The 21,984-nt window shown below is 40.5% G+C and overlaps 1 protein-coding gene across 11 annotated transcripts in view; it reads left to right on the top strand.

The window, feature by feature from the left end:
• The window catches only part of LOC129695798 (casein kinase I), a 207,850-nt gene that overhangs the window by 153,253 nt on the left and 32,613 nt on the right, over window positions 1-21,984 (top strand). For 6 of the 11 annotated variants that reach the window (XM_055633115.1, XM_055633113.1, XM_055633120.1 and 3 more), the window contains exons 7-9: window positions 17,198-17,283; window positions 17,379-17,463; window positions 18,838-18,986. In XM_055633115.1, coding sequence (XP_055489090.1) covers window positions 17,198-17,283; window positions 17,379-17,463; window positions 18,838-18,986 — 320 coding nt within the window. The remainder of the gene's footprint in view (window positions 1-17,197; window positions 17,284-17,378; window positions 17,464-18,837; window positions 18,987-21,984) is intronic. The other 5 variants (XM_055633116.1, XM_055633114.1, XM_055633121.1 and 2 more) reach the window with 1 other exon arrangement.

Here is a 21,984-nt window from a genome sequence, read left to right as displayed (position 1 = left end):
ATTGCATTATTTGTTGCATCTTCTGACATAAGGCTAAGAATTGTTATGTTTGTTCAATCAGATTCAGATTCAGATTCAATTTTAATTGTCATTGTCAGTGTACAGTACAGAGACAACGAAATGCATTGTCTCAATATTCAATATGAATTTTGTCTCAAAATTTTCAATATGAATTTTCTTTGAAAGGCCTTTATTTAATATTAATATAAAATGCAAATAGAGCAATACAATGCGATTTTGAATTTGTTATTTTGTATGGTAAAATTCATAACTTTGTAAATGGCTTTCTGAATATTCATTTTCATTCAAGGAAAAAGGACAGATGCATTTTTATCATGCCTTTTGTAACCTTGATATGTTTCAAAATATTTTTGAGCCAACAAATCACTTTTGAACTGCAGCTAGTGCATTCGTTAAAAGTGACATAAATATGGATGTGGTGAGGTCTTGATTTCACTGCATAGCACTGTAGTTAGTACTACAGCCACATGGTTCCAGAGAGATGGACTGGACTTGACTGCAGGTGCTGTCTGTGTGGAGTTTACACTTTCATTCTGTGACTCTGAGTTTCCATTGTGTTCTGTTTTCTTCCAATTCCCAAAGATATTTTAGTACATTCATTTGTAAATTCCTTTCAGTATGGAGAAGTGGCAAAAGTTTGGTATTGACTTACTACTGACACGTACTAGGTCACAGTGAAAAGGCACGAGCACAACAAAGAGAAAATGACCGGAGTATAATGTTACAGCATTATAGCGTTGTAGTTCCAGCGAAAAAGTTGAACCTGGGACAAATTGTAAGTTTACCAAAGCCAATTGACCAACACACCTGTACTACTTTGGAGTGTGGGAGGAAACCGGAGCACCCGGAGAAAACCCATGCGGTCATGAGGGAGAAGGTACAAACTCTGTGTAAACAGCACCCATAGTTAGGATCGAACCTGGGTCTCTGGCGCTGTAAAGCAGCAACTCTACTGCTGTGCCACCCTTCGGCCATTGTTCCAAGGTCTCATTGTGGCAAAGGAATAGAATCACAGCTGGTACCTCTGCAAGATTACCCATGGTCGCAACATCTGCAAGAGCGATTAGTAAATGCATCAATTACTTTGGTAGGAACTTTCTTGGGGGGGAGTGTGGGGGGGGGGGGGCGGGGGCAGGGAGCGAGAGAGAGGGGGAGGGGGACAGAGAGAAAGGGGGACAGGAAGCGACAGGGAGAGAGAGAGAGACAGGGAGAGAGGGACAGGGAGAGAGACAGGGACAGAGAGACAGAAAGACAGAGACAGTTCAACACTCACCAGCATGACTGAGCTCTAATGGGCCACCCTCACCAGAGACTTTTGCCAGCATATACCATGGAAAGGGATTGTTTTTTATTGATTTGTTCTTCTGGATTAAAGACTTTTCTTCGGATTTGCATGCTCTTGTTGGTAGCAATAAAGTGAACCGAGTTTCTAATTGGCAGCGCATATCTTATCTGGTGCAACAATGGTCATCTTGTGTGGTGTCATGAAAGTTGGTGATTTGTATTCAGTTGCAATGGTGTCGGTGGTGCTCTCAGTTCAAGCAAAATAACCATATGGTTTGTGTCCCCAACAACTCCCAGTAACTTCTACAGATGCGCTGTAAAAAGTATTTTATCGGGATGCATCACAGCGTGCTTTGTGAACAGCTCCATCAAAGACTGCAAGAAATTGTGGTCGCAGCCCAGACCATCACACGAACCAATCAATGGCAATCACAATAATACTTTATTAGCCAAGTATTTGCAACATATTGCAAACGTGGAATTTCATTTGCCAAGTCAGTCATACAAATACAAAGCAACGGAACACACAAAACATAATTTTAACATAAACATCCACCACAGTGACTCCTCCAGATTCCTCACTGTGATGGAACGCGAAAAAATGTTCAAATCTCTTCCCTTAGCTCTCCTGTGGTCGGGGGCCTCGAGCCCTCCATTGACAGGACGATCTTGATTCCCATAGCCGGCAGCATTTGGGCCCTCCGCATCGGGGTGATCAGCTCCTGCATCGGGAAGATGTCAGCTCCTCTGCGCCAGTGATCGGACCCCGGTACAGGGCTGGTCGAACCTTCCGCGATGTTGGAGCTTCCCGACTATGCCTCTCCCAAGACTGTGAGGTTGTGATGGTAAAGTCCGCAGGCTGTGTGTTGAGCGATCCCAAGCAAGGGATCGGTCCTGATGTTAAGTCCACGTCCGCGGTGAGGCTCAAGGTCAGTCCGAGGAGGCTTCCAGCTCCAGATAGTAGGCTGCAGAGCGACTGGAGATGCGATCCGGAAAATAATCGAATCTCCGGCAAGGTAAGAATCCGAAGAAAAAAAAATTCCCCCGATCTCCTGTCCCCCCCCCCCCCCCCCGACCCTCACATAAACAAACCGGAGAACATTTACAAAAACTTTTAACACACACTAACATTTCTTTTTTTAAAAGACAAAAAAACAGCTAGACTGTTGGCGGGGCTGCCAATCGTGCGGCGCCCTTGGTGAACCTCCCTTCCATTGACTCCATCTGCACTTCGTGCTCCTTCTGCAAAGACACCAGCATAATCAAAGCCGAGTCTCACCCCGGACACTCCCTCTTTTCCCCTTTTCCATCAGACAAGAGGTACAGAAGTGTGAAATCACATACCTCCAGATTCAGGGACAGTTTATTTCCATTGGTGGATTCAGGCAACTGAACCATTCTATCACGAACTAGAGAGCTGTCCTGACCTACCATCTACCTCATTGGCTCGGACTATCCTTAATTGGATTTTACAGGACTTTATCTTGCACTAAATGTCTTTCTCTTTATCTGATATCTGTACACTGTGGACGGCTTGATTATAATCATGTATAGTGTTTCCACTGACTGAACAACACACAACAAAAAAACATCTCCCTGTATCTCGGCATATGTGACAATAACTAAACTAAAAAGTTTTATAACTAGTTGCACATTTGCCACAACCTTTGCCTCAAGTGGTCATGATTCCCTGCTTAATGAGAGGAACAAACCAATAATAATCATGTAACTTGGCTCCTCAGATTAAAGCTGACAGATGCTCTCAAGTCCCCTTACCCCGTGCCTGCTCTAAACAAATAGCTCATCAAAGCTGGATAATTGTCTGTGTGCAAGAAATGTGCTGTAAGAACAAACACTCATTCAATGGTTCAAATCCCAGGACTGTATTCAGATAGAAAAGAAATATTGGCAGATGTAATTGAGAAAGAAGTAGATTAAAACAGAGCAATGGATTTAACGGGTTGAGGTTGAAAACCCTGTTGGTTGATGTGGAGAATTCTAGGCAATGGCTAAAGATCATCAGAGATGATGAGAATGATTGCAGACTGAATTTTGTAATCGAATAAATAGAAAATTGTAATAAATTGGAGTCTCTATTGGTGCACTGAACATGTATATTGAATAATCCAAACATCCTCTTGTATCTCTAGGGAAAAGTGGTGAAATTGAGCAAAGATGTTGAAAGTATCATTGTGGCATTTAGCATGGGGAATCGTGTGCTAAAATCAACCTTTATATTTTTCACCAGGAGCCACGTGCAGAGTTCATAGCTGCTGCATCATTGCCAGGCTGCCCACGGGTGAGGAACACTCTCTGTAGCAGCCATGGCACAGCAGCAGAAAAGATGTCGGTGAAGGTGAGGGAAAGCTTGAAGATGTTGCCCAGACTGGAAGATTGTAATTAAGAAGGCAGGTTGGATGAGTTTGGGCTGTTTTCTTTGGATCAGTGGGAGCTCAGGAGAGACTTGATTGAGGTTTTAAGGAGTATGAGGTAAATGTGAAGATGTCAAGGGATCAGAAAAAAAATAGAGGAATATATTTACAAAAATTAGGATTACAGTAGCGATGAGGGTAATGTTTTTACTCAGACACAACAATATTCTGGAATAAACCTCCTGCAAGGAGTCCTCCACGGAAATTTGAACTTAATGCTTTTGGTAGTACGTTGGAGCGGCAGTTAATGCTGCAGACTCGCGGTTCCATAGTCCCGTTTCAACCCTGACTGCAGGCGAGGTCTCTGGAGCGTTTCTTGTTCATGCTGTGATTGCACGAGTCTCTATCCTCAGAGACATGCTGGTAGGCTAATTGGCCACTGTAAATTATTTTTTAGCGCTGGTAGGCGACAAGCTAAATCGTTGGGGATTCAATGGCATTTGCGAGGGAATAAGTTGCAGGGCTACAGGGAAATAAGGTGCCAGGTATGGGACTGACGGGATTCCTCTGCTGGGATGCTGCATGGACTCATGGACTGAGTGGCCTCTTGTGTTGTGATGAGTGAATTGAAGAGGCAGAAATTATCATCACATTTTAACAGTGTTTTTACAGAAACATCACGTAATTTTATTTAAACATTCTTAAATCTTCCTGTTCCTTTTATTTATATATTTTTATTGATATTTGTAACACAATCAAATTCAGCCAGTGGAGTTACTGATTGGGTTAAATCATGACTGGTGATGTCTTATGCCAGTTGTCCCTATGAGTGCGCGGGTTCTGTCTCAATGACTCGTGGATTGGTGGGTAAATTGGCATTGGATCGTGTTAAGTTCATGCGTAATAGGAGAAGAATCAGGCCATTCGGCCCATTGTTTACTCCACCATTCAATCATGGCTGATCTATCTTTATGTCTCAGCCGCATTCTCCCGCCTTCTCCCCATTACCCCGACACCCTTGCTGATCAAGAATTTGTCAATCTCTGCCTTAAAAATATCCATTGAAACGGCCTCTACTGCCGTCGATGGCCATGAATCTCACAGATTCACCGCCTTATTGGTAGAATCTTGGGGTTGTTGAAGGGAATGTGGGGGAATAAAAATAAAATGAGTGTAAATGGGTGATTGACGGTTAGTGCAGGCTCAGTGGGGGTATTTCTCTGCTGTTTGACTTTATGACAACCATTCTTAGTGTATTTAGGCTTGAAGATTTTTAGTAATGTTTTGACTAACGGGTGGTGAAGTAATAACAATTAAAAATGAGCAAATATATCCCAATCAAATCTCAGAAGATATCAGAATTTGTAACATGCATTTTGGGAGTCGGGGCCTGAGCTGGCAAGGAAGTGGAGATTCTCAAGATGTTCTCAAAGCCTCTGAAAAAAGAACAATCCCACTGACTCGGGAGGCCATGATAATAACCAATCTTGATAATAACGATTAACCATATAACAATTACAGCACGGAAACAGGCCATCTCGACCCTTCTAGTCCGTGCAGAACACATAATCTCCCCTAGTCCCATATACCTGCGCTCAGACCATAACCCTCCATTCCCTTCCCATCCATATAACTATCCAATTTATTTTTAAATGATAAAAACGAACCTGCCTCCACCACCTTCACTGGAAGCTCATTCCACACAGCTACCACTCTCTGAGTAAAGAAGTTCCCCCTCATGTTACCCCTAAACTTCAGTCCCTTAATTCTCAAGTCATGTCCCCTTGTTTGAATCTTCCCTACTCTCAGTGGGAAAAGCTTTTCCACGTCAACTCTGTCTATCCCTCTCATCATTTTAAAGACCTCTATCAAGTCCCCCCTTAACCTTCTGCGCTCCAAAGAATAAAGCCCTAACTTATTCAACCTTTCTCTGTAACTTAGTTGCTGAAACCCAGGCAACATTGCAGAATTGCAGATTGCAGAAAGTACTGTAGTGTGAATAATAACTGGTTCACTAACGTGTTCACTAGAGGAGAAAACCTGCCACCTTTATTTGATCTTAATGACTCTAGACCCTGAAACATCCCCTGAAATGTCCTTCCAATCCACTCAGTTCAAGAACCGTTAGGGATGGGCAATGTGATGGCTTACAAGCAATACTCAGTCCAGAAAAATGTATAGGAAACAATTAGCTGCTGGATTGGAGAAGGAGTATTTGGAATGGTCTTGCGAAACCTGAACCCAATTGTTGAGGGAACGCAGAAGCCCAGTGTAAGAGGCCATTCAATCAGGCATTTCCTGCATCATCAGTCAACTCAGAACCAACAGAACATGGGAGGGAACGAGTAATTCTCAACCCCAAGATACTTCCAAAGAAACTATGACAACAGTTGGTCTCTTGGTGAGACCACACCTGGAGTATTGCATACAGTTTTGGTCTCCTAATCTGAGGAAGGACATTCTTGCCATAGAGGGAGTACAGAGAAGGTTCACAAGACTGATTTCTGGGATGCCAGGAGTTTCATATGAAGAAAGACTGGGTAGACTTGGGTTGTACTCGCTAGAATTTAGAAGATTGAGGGGGGATCTTTTAGAAACTTGGTTCTTGGTTTCTTGGTCTTCCAAAATATTCCAAATGGAATTTAAACTGGAGGTGGTGAAGGGAGGGCTTAAGCCAGAAAGGGTTATTGGGAAGAAAGAGCTACTTTAAATTTAGTTGCATCTGGTTGGGTAACTATAGTTTGGTGGAGATTATTCCATGCTTTAATTGTGCGGGGGAAGAACAAATTGCTGTATACATCTGTCTTTGTAGCTGGGATCACAAATTGGAACGAATGCCCTCGTCTGCTCCTAATTGGTTTGGGTTTGGTGTAGGTCTTGTAGTCTATGTCGAGCTGACCATTTAACATTTTGTAAAAACAGGTCAAACGGTGAGCTTCACGTCTGTCTTGGAGAGGCTTCCACCCAAGAGAATTCAGAAGTTTGGTGACACTCGCTTCTCTCTCATAGGTGTTAGTGACAAATCGAGCTGCCTGTCTTTGGACATGTTCGATGGAAGAAATGTTTTTATTTGTGTATGGGTCCCATGCTGCAACTGCGTAGTCCAAATGAGGTCTAACGAGGATGAAGTATAGCTTCTCCTTGACAGAAATTGGAACAATGATGAAAGTTGCGTCTCAGAAAGTTTAGGACACCTGTTGCTTTCACCGTTGCATGATGGGTCTGACCATTCCAACGCAGATCATTCTGCAATTTGATGCCAAGATACTTGGTTTGTTTGGATTCTTCAATGGTGGCACCAAGTATATTGTAAGATGTTTCGCCTGGATTCCTCTTTCTGGTGACACGCATAGTTTCACATTTGGAAGGGTTGAACTGCATGCCCCATTGTTGTGACCACTCAACCATCGTATCAAGATCCTTTTGGAGAGCATCTTTATCATCAGCTGACTTAATTGGACGGTACAGCAAACAATCATCAGCGAAAAGTCTGGTCGTACGTACTTTTTCATGGATGTCATTTATGTAAAGCAAAAATAGGTGTGGGCCAAGTACTGTGCCCTGAGGTGTACCACTCAACACCGGATGCCAATTGGAGCTCTTTCTGTTCACACACACATGCTGAAGACGTTTTGTCAGGAAACTGGAAATCCATCGTTTCGTGTTGGAACGAATACCATAGAAGTCAAGCTTCCGAAGCAGTCTCTGGTGTGGGATGACATAAAATGTTTTAGAAAAGTCCAGCACAACTAAATCCGTGATGACGTTACTATCAACGTGCTTGGCCAGGTCATTTGTCGTCAGGATAAGCTGAGACTCGCATGATCTATGCCTCCTAAATCCATGTTGGTTGTCAGCAAGAATGTTATGTTTGCTCACGTGTCGCATCAGATTACTATCAATTAAATGCTCCAGCAATTTGCAGCAAGTACTTGTTAATGAAACAGGCCGATAATTTGCTGGGTTGGTGGTTGAACCTTTCTTGAAGAGTGGAGTGATGTTAGCCTTCCTCCAATCCAGCGGAACGTCACCTGAGTCGAGCGATTGTTGGAAAATGAACTGCAAAACTGGAGCCAGTTCTTCGGCTGCGATCTTGAGAACTTACAAAATTCTTAAGGGGTTTGACAGGCTAGATGCAGGAACATTGTTCCCGATGTTGGGGAAGTCCAGAACAAGGGGTCACAGTTTAAGGATAAGTGGAAATCTTTTAGGACCGAGATGAGAAAAACATTTTTTACACAGAGTGGTGAATCTCTGGAACTCTCTGCCACATAAGGTAGTTGAGGCCAGTTCATTGGCTATATTTAAGAGGGAGTTAGATTTGGCCCTTGTGGCTAAAGGGATCAGGGGGTATGGAGAGAAGACAGGTACAGATACTGAGTAGGATGATCAGCTATGATCATATTGAATGGCGGTGCAGACTCGAAGGGCCGAATGGCCTACTCCTGCACCTATTTTCTATGTTTCTAACAGTTGTTTGGCTCATGGCAAGAATAGCATGAATATTCCTGATGCAGAGAAATATTTGTACGTGTATTATTTGCACGTGCAAGTGCCTTGTATTTTGCGACATCACTGTAATTCCTGCAGAAGAATGATTGATTTAGGGTTTTGAGGCCTATTTTTGCTTGAATAAGCTTGTGACTACTACATTGACTGAGTGCCTTTATGACCTTCTCTTTAGCAAGAGCGGAATATCTCAGGAAGACTTAATGTGGTGACTGGCAGAGTCGTGAAATTAGTACATTAAAAATAAAATCATTTGTTACATTGCATAAGCTATTGTTCGTTGTCAACTGAATGTGTTGTTCTTTGTTCCTTATCATCTAAATGCCACATCTCTCAGCTGACTATGAATTGTTCCTTTCAGAATAATAACAATAAAATTCTGTATTGTAAAATGAAATGGATAGCATATCAGTATGAAAAGAACTGATAAAATAATTGAATGAATAATAGCATTTTTCCTGAAAATGAAAGGAAAACAGCAATTATTTGGGTTGTTGTCAAAATCGTTCAAGGTACTGTAGTTTTTATGGCTCCTCGATGGTGGTACTGCTGGTACTTAGCATCACTCTCAGTAGCAATAATTATCATTTATATAACTTGGACAAAATGCTCTTTATTGATGCACAAAGTCAGAATTTTAATTGTTTTATATTTTTCTTATTTGGAACATTGGGGTCTATTATTGTAATGTTGTTACAGTGACATGCAGAGGACAGATCTTTACTGTTCCTTGCTATTATTGAGATTAAATAATCGTGGGGTAGGTCACCTGTAGGCCCAAGATTTCCAATCACATCACCCCAAGCCAAGCTGTTCCTCTCATTGTTGCCCAGGCCACAGTTTTCTGCAATGTGCAGTGCAGCGTAGGGCCACACCTAACCTGTAGCTGGCTGCAGTGACAAGAATGGCATTGAATACTGTACTCCCCGTTTTCTGGCAAATCTGTTGTTTAAGTTCGGTGATAGAACATGTTTTTGATATTCATTAACAGTTAATATTACTCGGGTGTGTAGGAGGGAACTGCAGATGGTGGTTTAAACCGAAGATAGACACAAAAAGCTGGAGTAACTCAGCGGGACAGGCAGCATCTCTGAAGAGAAGGAATGGGTGAAGTTGTGGGTCAAGACCCTTCAGACTGAAAGTCACAGGGAAGGGAAACGAGAGATATAGACGGATGTAGAGAGATATATACTCGGGACCAGTCAGTAATTAAGTAATAAAAAAATATTAGAATATGTTTACAAAAGATACATGCCCTTACAACATTCAAATCAATTGTGAAGATCTATATGACATAAAATATCAGGATTACATTTTTTGGAAGTGAAATTAAGCAAATAAGATTGGAATCTTGGGGTTATGCATCCAGCCAGTGCAAACGGTTCCAGATGGATAGATTTATCAATCCTCTGCAAAACAGACCAGCTGGTTTCCATAAAACACCAAATACTGGGAGTTTGTAGCAGGTTGGGCAGCACCTGTGGAAGGAATGGTTCAGTGATGTCTTGGAATGAGACCATTCTTCAGATTGATTGCAGTAGGGAAGGGGGGAACTGGAAATAACGTGGGGACGGGACAAAGTCTAGCATGGGATAGGTGGATGCAGGTGTGAGGGCTTGTTTGGCAGATGGGTAGTCAAAGGTCAGAAAAGGAGAGAATCGAGCGAAATGCTGAGCCAGACGGAGAGATATAGGTGGAAGAGGACAGAACTTTGTCCCACCCCACCTCTTTCCAGCTTTCTCCCCGCTACAACAATTAGAATGAAGGTGGGACCTGAGCCGAAATGTTGCTTATTCATTCCATCTGCAGCAGCTGCCTGAGCCGCTGAGTTACTCCAGTACTTTGTGATTTAGACAAGATTCCAGCGTCTGCAGTTCATGCTGGCATCCATGCCTTTTGCATTGATTTAAATGAAGTGTGAATCAGGTAAAATCATCAAATAGGTCTCAATCTTCTATGAAAGAGTGTTAATCAATTAATGGAAGTTGTTATTGTTCCAAATATTTTTTTTTAATTGTGTTGCATATTTGTATTTCTTCTGCAGTCCCTATTCTCCATTTTGAGTATGCATGACCACTGATTCCCTGAATTCAGTGGGAACATTGCCTTTATTCAAGGAGACTTTGAAAACATCTGTGAATATTTCTCAATGTCTGTCTTGCAATCTCCTCACACAATGGAACTTTAAATGGAGAGTTTTCCAGAGTATAGTTTAGGCAATGCAAACAATATATCCTGCCCAAAGTAGTCGATGGAATGCAATCAGGGCCTCAATACTGGACCAGAAGAGGATGCTGATGTGGTTCACTTACTCTTCCAGTGAGTTTGGAGGATTTTGAGGAGCTTGCAATGATGGTGCTGGATGCTAGTTCAGATTGAATACATTTTGCAATTTCCTGGTATGCTAAGTATCTTTACATTCTGCAAGACTTTAAAATAAAATGGAAGTTGTTTTCTGTCAAGTTACACCACTTACATTGATCTATCAACATATGTATTTTTGTCACATTTATTTCAGCCAGTTAACCACTGTGATTGCCATTTATGATCATGATTTCATTATATTAGATGATTCTGCTTCTGCCATCCTTTGAGGAAGGGACATGAGAAGACACAACCCAAGAGAGAGAAATTCAACTCATTTATGTCTGAAATTGGCAGTCTTGAATTGTTCCGTGTTTTCCCTTGTGAATCTTTGAAAATCAGTAAAACTACATATGCCAGAAATCTGACATGAAAACATAACATTATGGAATAATTTAGCAAGTCACGCGGTATATTTTGAAAATGAAGTGGACTGACCTGCTGATTACAGCATTTTATGGTTTTTCGCAGAATTTTGCATGTTTTAAGTAAGTCCCTTGTTTTCCAGTAGAGACAAGGAGTTGCAGATGCTGATTTACAAAAAAAGAAATACAGTGCTGGAGTAACTCAGTAGGTCTCTGGACAACATGGACAGGTGATGTTTTGGGTCAGGACCCTACATTATTTTGGGTGTTTCCCCCAAACCGAAATGTCACCTGTTCATATTCTCTGGCCCTCTGAATGACTCTAGCACTCTTCAGCCAACCTTTCCAGCTATTAGTCCAGTAAATCTTCTCCAAACTTTCCAATGTGTTAATATTCTTCCTTTAACTCCTCCTAGTGAGTTGTACTGTAATAGTACAACAAGCTGGGATAGTAACTATCACAATTATTCTGCAACAAGCTGTGCAGGAATATTTGATTTTCTGCACGAGTTTAGTTTTAACATGTGGAAGGTCATGGGCTGGAATTGCAGATTTTTTAAAAACGTGGCAGATAATCATCCACTGAGTATAGGTTATTTGCTGACTGCCACTATGGGTTAATGATCTCATTGTAACAGTCATTGGCAAAATGAACCCAAAGGGGAGTTGAAAACCATGTAAGAGAAAACAAGTTATATGGGTACAGGAATATGAGGAGAGGATGATGGAATTGCTCTTTTGGGAGATGGACCTTATGAGCCAAATGTAGCAAGTACATTAAAAAATATATATAATTGAGTATTAAATGGCAGAAGCATAAAGATCAATAGCAGGATTGAGCAGTGATGATCAAGCAATATTTTCAATCAGGGGCAAGAGGAAAGACAAGAGAGAATGATTGATGGGGAAGGGTCATGAATTTTAAGAGGATTGCAATGGGATCGCCAAGTGGAAATTAGAAAAAAAAAAGCATTAAATGACACATGAAAAAAATGGAAGGCAGAGAGTGGGCTGGGCATAAGGATGTGGGGAAGAACAGTAAACGGGGAAGGAAGTAGGAGCATGTGATTAATTACATCCAGGTTTAAGGGTAGCTTCTTCCCAGCAACTATCGGGTTCCTTAACCTCTCGGTGCAGCCCTCCTAATCACAAACCTACCTCAGCAATAATCTACTATGGACTTTGTTTATGGTTACACTATTTACTTTAGTTTCACACTGTTAAAGTGTGGCTACCTGGTATTACTGATTATTAACATTACATTGTTGATTATATATTTATTTGTTGTGTTATTGCATTAATGGGCCTGTAAACCTGAAGCAAATAAACATTCAATTGTTTCATTCTTGGCATCCGTGACAATTATACCCAATTATTGACGTACTTCGCTTTCTTGAAATGATAGTTGAAATGGACACGTTTTTTTCCCTCCTTGGTTTGCTGTCTGTGTCAGCCAGTATCTTGACTTTGCTGGTGCTCCTAGAAATTATATCCCATTGCGGCTATTATGCCATTATTGGAGCTGAAGGTACAAGTTAGAAATCCACCGTAGCAGTTGGAAAATGTAGATTCCATTAAATAAATCTGAAACGAGTCTAATTGAAGGTAAAGAGTGCTAGATTGTTGTTATTTAAAAACCCGGCTGGTTCACTGATGTCCTTTAGGTCCAGAACATTGCCATTGGTCAATATGTGACTGCAAACCCCATTGTTGTTGATTCTTAATTGACTGTGGGCTCAATTCATATTCTCTCAAACATTGGAGGTTGAAGGGAGACATGATAGAAGAACATAAAACTAAATGAGGCATAGATAGGTAGTGATGGTCAAACCTTTTTCCCAGGGTGGAAATGTCGAAAACTAAAGGGCATATCTATAAGGTTAGAAGGGGAAAGTTTAATGGACATGTGCGGGGCAAGTTTTTTTACACAGTGGAGGGGACCTGGAACGCAGTGTTAAAGATGATGTTTGAGGCTTTTAGACAGCAACATGGAAGTGCATGAAATGGAGAGGTATAGATCAACTACAAGCAGATGCAATCTTTAGTTTAACTTAGCATCATGTTTGGCATTAACATTGTAGACCTGTACTGTACTGTTTTAAGTTTGTCAGAGAGATGACTGGTTCGTGGTAAGTAGTGAGTGCAGTTACCTTGTTTCCAAGTGGAGAATTTTAACCATGAAGCAGCAACGCCCACAAGGAAAGGAGATGGGCCAGCAAGGAATCACCTCCATTAAATGAGTACTTATTTTGTGAGGGTTGTTTTGTGATGCCGCTGCTGATTTCTGTACCCAGGTTAATTATCATGTTGCCAAAAATGTAATAAAAGCAAAACTGGCTACTTTCCAATGGAGTTGATATTTAAGACAGAGTGGAGACTAAATCCTGAAAGCAAGCCTGATAATTTAGATGAATGATCTCCAAAAACAGTGAATGTTTTCAAATTAACATTGAAATGATTGCGTAAACGAGTGGGAGGAGGGCAGTCCTCAATCTTCAAAAATAAATTGATTTAACATCAAGGTATTTAATAAAATGAATTAATTGATAGCACAGAACTGCAGAATAACACTAAAGATTGTAATCCAGTGCCATGAGTTTGTGAGTTATAGACTCGTACAGCACGAAACAGGCTCTTCAGTCCAACCTGTCCATGCCAACCAAGATCCAAGTTGACCTATCTGCGCTAGTCCCACCTATCCAGGTTTGGCCCATATCTTTCATATTCATTAAAAAATCAGGCCCATTGCTGTTTGTGGTTCTCAACTACTGAGTTTAGATATTTAAGGATGGGTCGAATTAATGCTTTAGGTTCCTGGATAATTGCAAGTCTTTCAGGGAAAGATGGGGCCTGTACAAAAGGGATAGGTTACATATAAATTCAAACTGAACCAATGTCCTTGCAGGGAAATTTTGTGGTAAATGCTGTTGCAGAAGGTTTGGCAGGATGAAACGGAGACAGAGTAAATGTTAAGGTGAGGAGGTTCAGATGTTTATCCAAGGGATAAAAAGTTAATGTTCAGTCGGCAAAGCAGGAGGAGATAGTTAAATTGCATCTATTTTAATGCAACAAATCCAACAAGTAAGGTAGATGATCCAAAAGCTTTCATTAACACATAGGACTACGCTATTGTTGCCATCACAGAGCCACTGTTGAAAAGCAAGCAATTCTTTCTCCCAGGGTATAGAATTTCTGGCCAAGATTGGGAGTATGTAAAATAGAGGGTTTGTTGTACTGAATCAAGGAATGTATTACTTCAGTATGGAGTGTGTATATGTCAGTATTGAGAATATCAGGTGTGCCAAAATAAAGTGCAAAACTTTATTTACATGATATCCAGTCATTAGATACTGTACATGAGTGCAATCAAACCAAACACAAGTACCACAGTAAGTATAAAGAGAAAAATGCCAACGTGCAGAATATTCTGTTACATCATTGTAGCATTGTAGTTATAGAGAAAATGCAGGTTTAAAGAAAAAATGTCCAAGGGCCACAATGAGGAAGATTGTGAGATCAGGATTTTGCCCTTAGCTTATGGAAGGACTGTTCAGTATTTTGTTAACAGCAGGGAAGAAGCTGCTCCTGAATCTGGAGGCATAGTATATATTATATTAAATGTATCTTTTACAATCTTGTATTGAAAATAAGTTATGTCTTTAAAAGTCTGATTAGGCAGTGGGCCTCTCGGCCATTTGGCCACAGGTCATTTGCTTTTTCTCGATGTCACATTCTTGTGAAGTGTTGTAATGACATGGCTCAGGATTTATGACTGGTTATACGTCCAAGACAACAAGGCTGGAATAATAATGGATTCTGTATTAAGTTTGATACATTTAATTACACATATTTTGAGATAAGAGGTGATACATTTGAACAGGTTGTATATTTTATTTTTATATATATGTATCTAAGAGAGTAACTTTGTTTTGATCTGAGATAAGTCAGTGGTCTGCAGATGTAAACATTCCTTTGAGCAATGCTGTCAGTGTGAAAGCAAAGCCATAAAAAGAGGCCCAAGGATGAGTTTGGAATTTCATCCCCTAGACATAACAAGGAAGGGGGAGGGTGTGTGAGCTGGCCAAGAAGCAATTTTCATTTGACAAGTGTGACCCCTATGTGCTTGGAGATAGGAGGTGTGTGTTTGCAAAGGTAGAGCAAATTCATACTTTTAAGGTTTATAATACAAGGTAATGTTAGTTTAAATATGTGATTTATAATGAGACCATATGGGAAATATATTGTGCTTTAATTAGGATTATAAACATCAGACCCCTGTGTTTAGATCTGTAGTTTAAGAGGTAACATTCTTCCCCAAGACGTATAGAGTTTAATGGGAACAATGTATTGTTTATATAAATTGAGTGACCACTGTATCTCTTATATTTTGAGAAGTGGGTTTTGGGAATTGAGTCCACTTTTCTTGGACATCACTTTGTTAAAATGAAACGACTCTGAACAAAGAAGTCAAAAGCACATGGCTGGCAGAGGCCATAAAAAGGGACTCGTGTGACAACATCAGTTGCAAATATGGAAATGTACTAGGAAGGAGGAGATAAGTGGGAGCAGCGATTGGCTGATGATGAGGGAATGTCAGCAAATGATTGGACATGGAAATGTAACGGGTGGGGCATGCAGAGTTGAAAATGGTAAAAAGAGATGATCCTTTGTTTGCGACTCAGACAGCTCCACGTGGACTGATGACGTGGGGTGATCCAACTTTTGTTTGCAAATAAAAGTTTAAACTTCTTGAAGAATTCTCCGTGTGGCCTGAATTAATTTTGAGTATTGAAAACCACGACAGAGGTACAAGCTTTGAAGATTTATCTTATTCCATGTGGAAGAGGGGAGAAGTAAGAGTGACCGGAGTGTAAATGGTCTTTTGTTACATTGACTGCTTTCCTGAGGCAGAGTTGCATGCAGCTGGAGTTGGAGATCTGTTTGATAATGGACTGGGCCACATCCGCAGCTCTCTGAAATTTCTTGTGACAAATTTCTTGCCTTAATCATCTGAAAAACTAGAGGCATTGGTGTGTGTTTTTGGCCACAGCTTCAATGTGGTTGTTCGAGGGGAAATTGGTGATAATATCTGTAAATAAGCAAATTGTACACCTGGCAATTTGAAGCTCTCAACCATCTCCACTTTGGAACCGCTGCTGACAGAGGTGTGTACACCATCTCATTTCCTGAAATCAATATCTCGCTCCTCCTTCTTGCTGACTTTGGGGAGAGGTTGTTGGCCTGACAGGTCACAAAGCTCCTTGTCTCTTTTCTGTACTTTGTCTTGTCATTGCTCAATTCCAACCCACCACGGTGAACTTGCACGGAGTCAGAGAGCAATTTGGCCACACAGCCCAAAAAAACATATATGATGGGTATATTCATAACCTAACCAAAGCAATTACATTCTTAACCAAATTCTACTATTTTGGTTGGGGTGACTGTGGGTAATAAAGACGAAGGGAATCTGTGCTAAATGACAATCTGGGCCCATTTGTCTTTGTAACACTAAAAACATGGTCAGCCATTCAACTTCAAATGTTTTAACAACAGCAGACCTCTGGAATAGCAGGAAAAAATATTGTGGACCTTATCCATGCCAAGTGGAAAAACACCAGTGTACCTTGATATAAAAGCTTGAATTCATTATTAAAGGCTACAGCATATTGGACTTCAGACTGATGCACAATACAAAGTTGAAGAAAAATGAAATGTTGGTATCGCCATCATTTCCTCGATAATGGGGAATAAAGTCTGGCAAGATACAAAACTAACAACTGGCCTGAACTACCTCTGTTTCTGTCCGATGGGCTGACTTAAAATGATCTACATCTTCACCCAGAAGGCAAACTCATGGCATTGAATAAATGGATGAATATTGCGGGTGAAATGGAGACATTCTTTTATCAGTGAACATTTGGCTTTCTCCACAAGGGCCAGAGGGAGAAGATCCTAGACACAAGGAGCAAGAGAAGATCAAAGCCTTGGTTAAGTAGTGATGGCATCACATTTCAGTGCCAGAATGGAACAAAACAGTATAAGAATTAATTTCAAAATAAGCACTTTATACTACCACTTTCAACCTTAAATTACTTTATAATGTGATATTTTGCATGTAATTTTTGTCTAGTGATTCACTGAACTAGCAAGTCAACTAATGTTATTTAAAACAATATATTTTGCTAAGTAAAAATAATGATACTTTTCAAGTCTCGAATTATAAAACAAAGATATTATAGCAAGTAAAAAAAAATGTTTTTTTAATTGTTAATTAATTTGCAGAACAAAGCAGAAGAGATGACTTAGAAGCATTAGGCCATATGTTCATGTATTTCCTCCGTGGCAGTCTACCTTGGCAGGGCCTTAAGGCAAGTTTTCTCTTTCCCCAACTGTGTTTACACAATAAAGTGCTAACTGCTAAATATTGTACTGGTCGCACAATTAATGAACTGTCTTTATTCAGGCGGACACATTAAAAGAAAGATATCAGAAAATCGGGGATACCAAGCGAGCGACACCTGTTGAAGTATTGTGTGAAAACTTTCCAGGTAATTACAGAGATGAGGTGTCCCCAAACATCTTGCCCTATTTCAGTCCCTTAAATTGTTTCACTGCAGTGTATTTTTTAGCAAGGTCCATTATTGAAGGCTGGTAATGATGGGATAACATTCAAATCCTTTGATAAATGGACAGGGAATACATAATACTATTTTAATCATGGTATTTGTTCTTTACTCATAGCAAGTGCTAGATTATTTTGAGGTTTTACTTTTCCGAAAATATAAAGTGCTGGAGTAATTCAGTGGCTCGGGCAACATATGCTAAGGGCGACACGATGGCGCAGTGTTAGAGTTGCTGCATTACATTACCGGAGACCAGGGTTCGAACCTGACTACGGGTACTGTCTGTATGGAGTTTGTATGTTTCCCCCTGACCAGTGTGGGTGTTCTCCGAGATCTCCAGTATCCTCCCTCACTCCAAAGACGTACAGTTTTATCGGCTAATTGGTTAGGTACAATTATAAATTGTCCCTGGTGTGTATCGGGAAGTGTTAATGTGCGGAGATTGCTCATCCGTATGGACTTGGTGGGCGAAAGGGCCTGTTCGGTGCTGTGTCTAAACGCAAGTAAATATGCGGAGGTAATGGGTAGGTGATTTAAGTCAGGATTCTTCTTCAGACCTTCACACTTGAGTCTGAGGAAGGTTACCGACCCTAAACATCACATATTAATTCCCTCAATACTTGCTGCCTCACCTGCTGAGTTACTCCTGTACTTTCGCTCAGCATCAGTAGTTCCTTGCATCTCCATCCTGACTTTTCTCAGTTGTTGAGACGTGTTGACTCACTGCTTACAGGTCTTGGTTCACTTGATGTTTAAGAAGCTTTATCCTGACTAGTGGTTTTCATGGGTGCTGTTACCCCCCCCCCTCTACCTGTGCACAGTCCATAAATTGTGCGGTGGAGCATTTTCTTAAAACCTACAACCAGTTATGAAATTAATTGTAAGATTTTTTTTATGGCAATATTGTAGCATATACAACAGAATATTTTAAATCTTTGACCAGAGAAGAACTAAACTATGACAAATTTCTTGGTGAAAATAACAACAGAGTAATTCAGGTATATTAAAGCTTCAATAGCTTTTCTCCATTCACAGACATGTTAAGGTAGACAAAAATGCTGGAGAAACTCAGCGGGTGAGGTAGGATCTATGAAGAGAAGGAATAGGTGACGTTTCGGCTCGACCCGAAATATCACCTATTCCTTCGCTCCATAGATGCTGCCTTACCTGCTGAGTTTCTCCAGTATTTTTGTCTACCTTTGATTTTTCCAACATCTGCAGTTCTTTCTTAAACAGTCATTTTAAATGTTTGTTTATTAGATGTGGTAAATGTTGAATTTAAAAGTTTATTTTTTTCAGAAGAAATGGCTACGTATATACGCTATGTAAGAAGGCTGGACTTCTTCGAGAAACCAGACTATGACTACCTAAGGAAACTCTTCACAGACTTATTCGATAAGAAAGGTTACATGTTCGATTATGAATATGACTGGATCGGCAAACAGCTTGTAAGATTAAAAATTAAATTATGTATCACTTTTTTGCCAGTTGAATATATTTTCAGCAAAATCAAAATGCTGCAAGACCTCAAATATTATGGATAGGATTAGTATCAAGATTAAAATAGTTTGACTCTTAAACAGTGAGCTGTCTACTTGCTTTCAGGATAAGTTTTAATTTGGAAAAGACATTTGTAAAAGGAAGGCAATTATTTTGTATGTGGTCTATGTTAGAACAACTGATTAGCTGGGAAATCCTGCTGGGGCAGACGCAGGAGTTCAGAGCTAAATTAAAAAGAGAGGCCTCTGGTAATAATCTCAGCATGATTCATTCAGTGCAAAAATACTGAATTTAAGTACTTAATTTGACTCATTTGGCGAAAAAATATTTAGGCTGTTGAAATGTATTTATATGATTACGATACTCAAAATGCTGGAGTAACTCAGGGACAGGCAACATCTCTGGAGAGAAGGAATGGGTGACGTTTTGCATCCAGACCCTTCTTCAGTCTTCAGATTCAGATTCAATTTTAATTGTCATTGTCAGTGTACAGTACAGAGACAACGAAATGCATTAATAGAATAGCAGAGGATGGTTCCTTCTCTCCAAAGATGCTGCCTGTCCTGCTGAACTATTCCAGCATTTTGTGTCTATCTTCAGTTTCAGCCAGGATCTGCAGTTCCTTTCTGCACATACATGGTTAGGGTGTTTGTTCTACTTCAAAATATTAATCTGAAAACAGATTTGGAGGCACCACTGGTGTTCACTTAACCTTTCTTTGCACCCCCAGTCACGCACTTGTTAAGAGCAACTAAAACTGATGTTTTTCATTTAAAATCCTTAATTGCTCTGGTCCCATGATGTGCAGAGCTTTCTCATTGAGACGTTATTCTTTCTACTTTTCCTGCTCTATCATCACTTTTGATGATTTTACTTTTCACCCAGCCCACCTCTCTTCTCCCATGAATTTGCAAATATTTGCTGATTGTTCTTGATAATGCCCCTCAAATATCTTTTCCCAATCTTCAAAAATTAATTCAGAAAAAGTCATCAAAAGTTGCAAGCCAAATCAAGGCTCAGTCACCAAGCACTGAACACAGTCACTAGCGCTGAAGCACACTCTTTATTGGTATGTACCAATTTTAATATTCTTCCTTTGTGCTCCTTTCTTCCTTTGTGCTCCTTGCCAAGAATATGGCTGAACCCGCAATATCCTTGATTTTTTTTCCAGTGTTGATCTGGTTACAATCTAATACATTATTTATTTTTACATTTTGAAATGGCTACTGGAATAATTGCAACCTGTAAAAGATTTCCATTTATATAGTGCTTTATTTGGTCTCTGGGGAACATCCTAAAGTGGTTCATGTAGCGTGATGTGAAGTGCCTATTACTTTCAGAAAATTTCAGCAGCTAATTAGGTCAAAGAAAGGTTCTTTAAACCTGCTGTGTTGAAGTAAATCTTTTTGGATGATTATGTGCATGAAGTAAAGTTGATGAAGAAACTGAGAGAATTCTCACTTGCCTGTCCATGAAGTTAGAGGTATGATAGCAGAGAAGATGTCAAGTGATGTGTTTCCTGGCTTTATTTTTCTCCTGATGCTGGCCCAGCTATTGGTAGTTGGGTAATTGAAGTTAAAGCAATAAACCAGGAAATAAAGCAAATCTCACTAATAACAACTGTTCAGTTGTCACAAAACCATCTGGTTCGTTAAAGTCATTTACTGAGGGCATTTTTTTCCTCCTTACCTAGTCTGCCCTATATGTGAATACAGGTCCATCAATGTAGTTCTCTCTAAACTATCTCAAATTCCGGGTGATGAGGGCTGAACAAGACATCACTGCATTTACGGTGATATTTACACCATATGAGTGAATAAATAAAAGTAAATTTATTGATGACCCTGACAAACCATAAGAACATATAATTGAAGCCCAGTTTAATACCTCATGTAAAGGAGTAGACAATAGGTGCAGGAGTAGGCCATTTGGCCCTTCGAGCCAGCACCGCCATTCAATGTGATCATGGCTGATCATCCCCAATAAGTACCCCAATCCTGCCTTCTCCCCATATCCCCTGACCGCTATTTTTAAGAGCCCTATATAGCTCTCTCTTGAAAGCATCCAAAGAACCTGCCTCCACTGCCCTCTGAGACAGATAATTCCACAGACTCACCACTCTCTGTGAGAAAAAGTGCTTCCTTGTCTCCGTTCTAAATGGCCTACTCCTTATTCTTAAACTGTGGCCCCCGGTTCTGGACTCCCCCAACACTGGGAACATGTTTCCTGCCTCTAGTGTGTCCAAGCCCTTAACAATCTTATATGTTTCAATGAAATCTCCTCTCATCCTTCTAAACTCCAGAGTGTACAAGTCCAGCTACTCCATTCTCTCAGCATAAGACAGCCCCGCCATCCCGGGAATTAACATTGTAAATCTACGCTGCACTCCTCAATAGCAAGAATGTCTTTCCTCAAATTAGGGAACCAAAACTGCACACAATACTCCAGGTGTGGTCTCACTAGGGCTCTGTACAACTGCAGAAGGACCTCTTTGCTCCTATATTTGATTCCTCTTGTTATAAAGGCCAACATGCCATTCGCTTTCTTCACTGCCTGCTGTACCTGCATGCTTACTTTCATAGACTGAAGTACAAGGACCCCCAGATCCCGTTGTCCTTCCCCTTTTCCCAACTTGACACCATTTAGATAGTAATCTGCCTTCCTGTTTTTGCTACTAAAGTGGATAACCTCACTCCCCTAACCTGTCCAAGTCACCCTGCATTCTCATAGCATCCTCTTCACAGTTCACACTGCCACCCAGCTTTGTGTCATCTGCAAATTTGCTAATGTTACTTTGAATCCCTTCATCCAAATCATTGATGATTATTGTAAATAGCTGCGGTCCCAGCACCGAGCCTTGCGGTACCCCACTCGTCACTGCCTGCCATTCTAAAAGGGACCCGTTAATCCCTACTGTTTGAGTATATGTGTATGATGCCTCAGTAT

Source organism: Leucoraja erinacea, chromosome 3 (assembly GCF_028641065.1).
Source record: "Leucoraja erinacea ecotype New England chromosome 3, Leri_hhj_1, whole genome shotgun sequence".
Lineage (NCBI taxonomy): Eukaryota > Metazoa > Chordata > Chondrichthyes > Rajiformes > Rajidae > Leucoraja > Leucoraja erinaceus.
The sequence above is the reverse complement of the archived record's forward strand: the minus strand, read 5'-3'. Positions and strand labels throughout refer to the sequence as shown.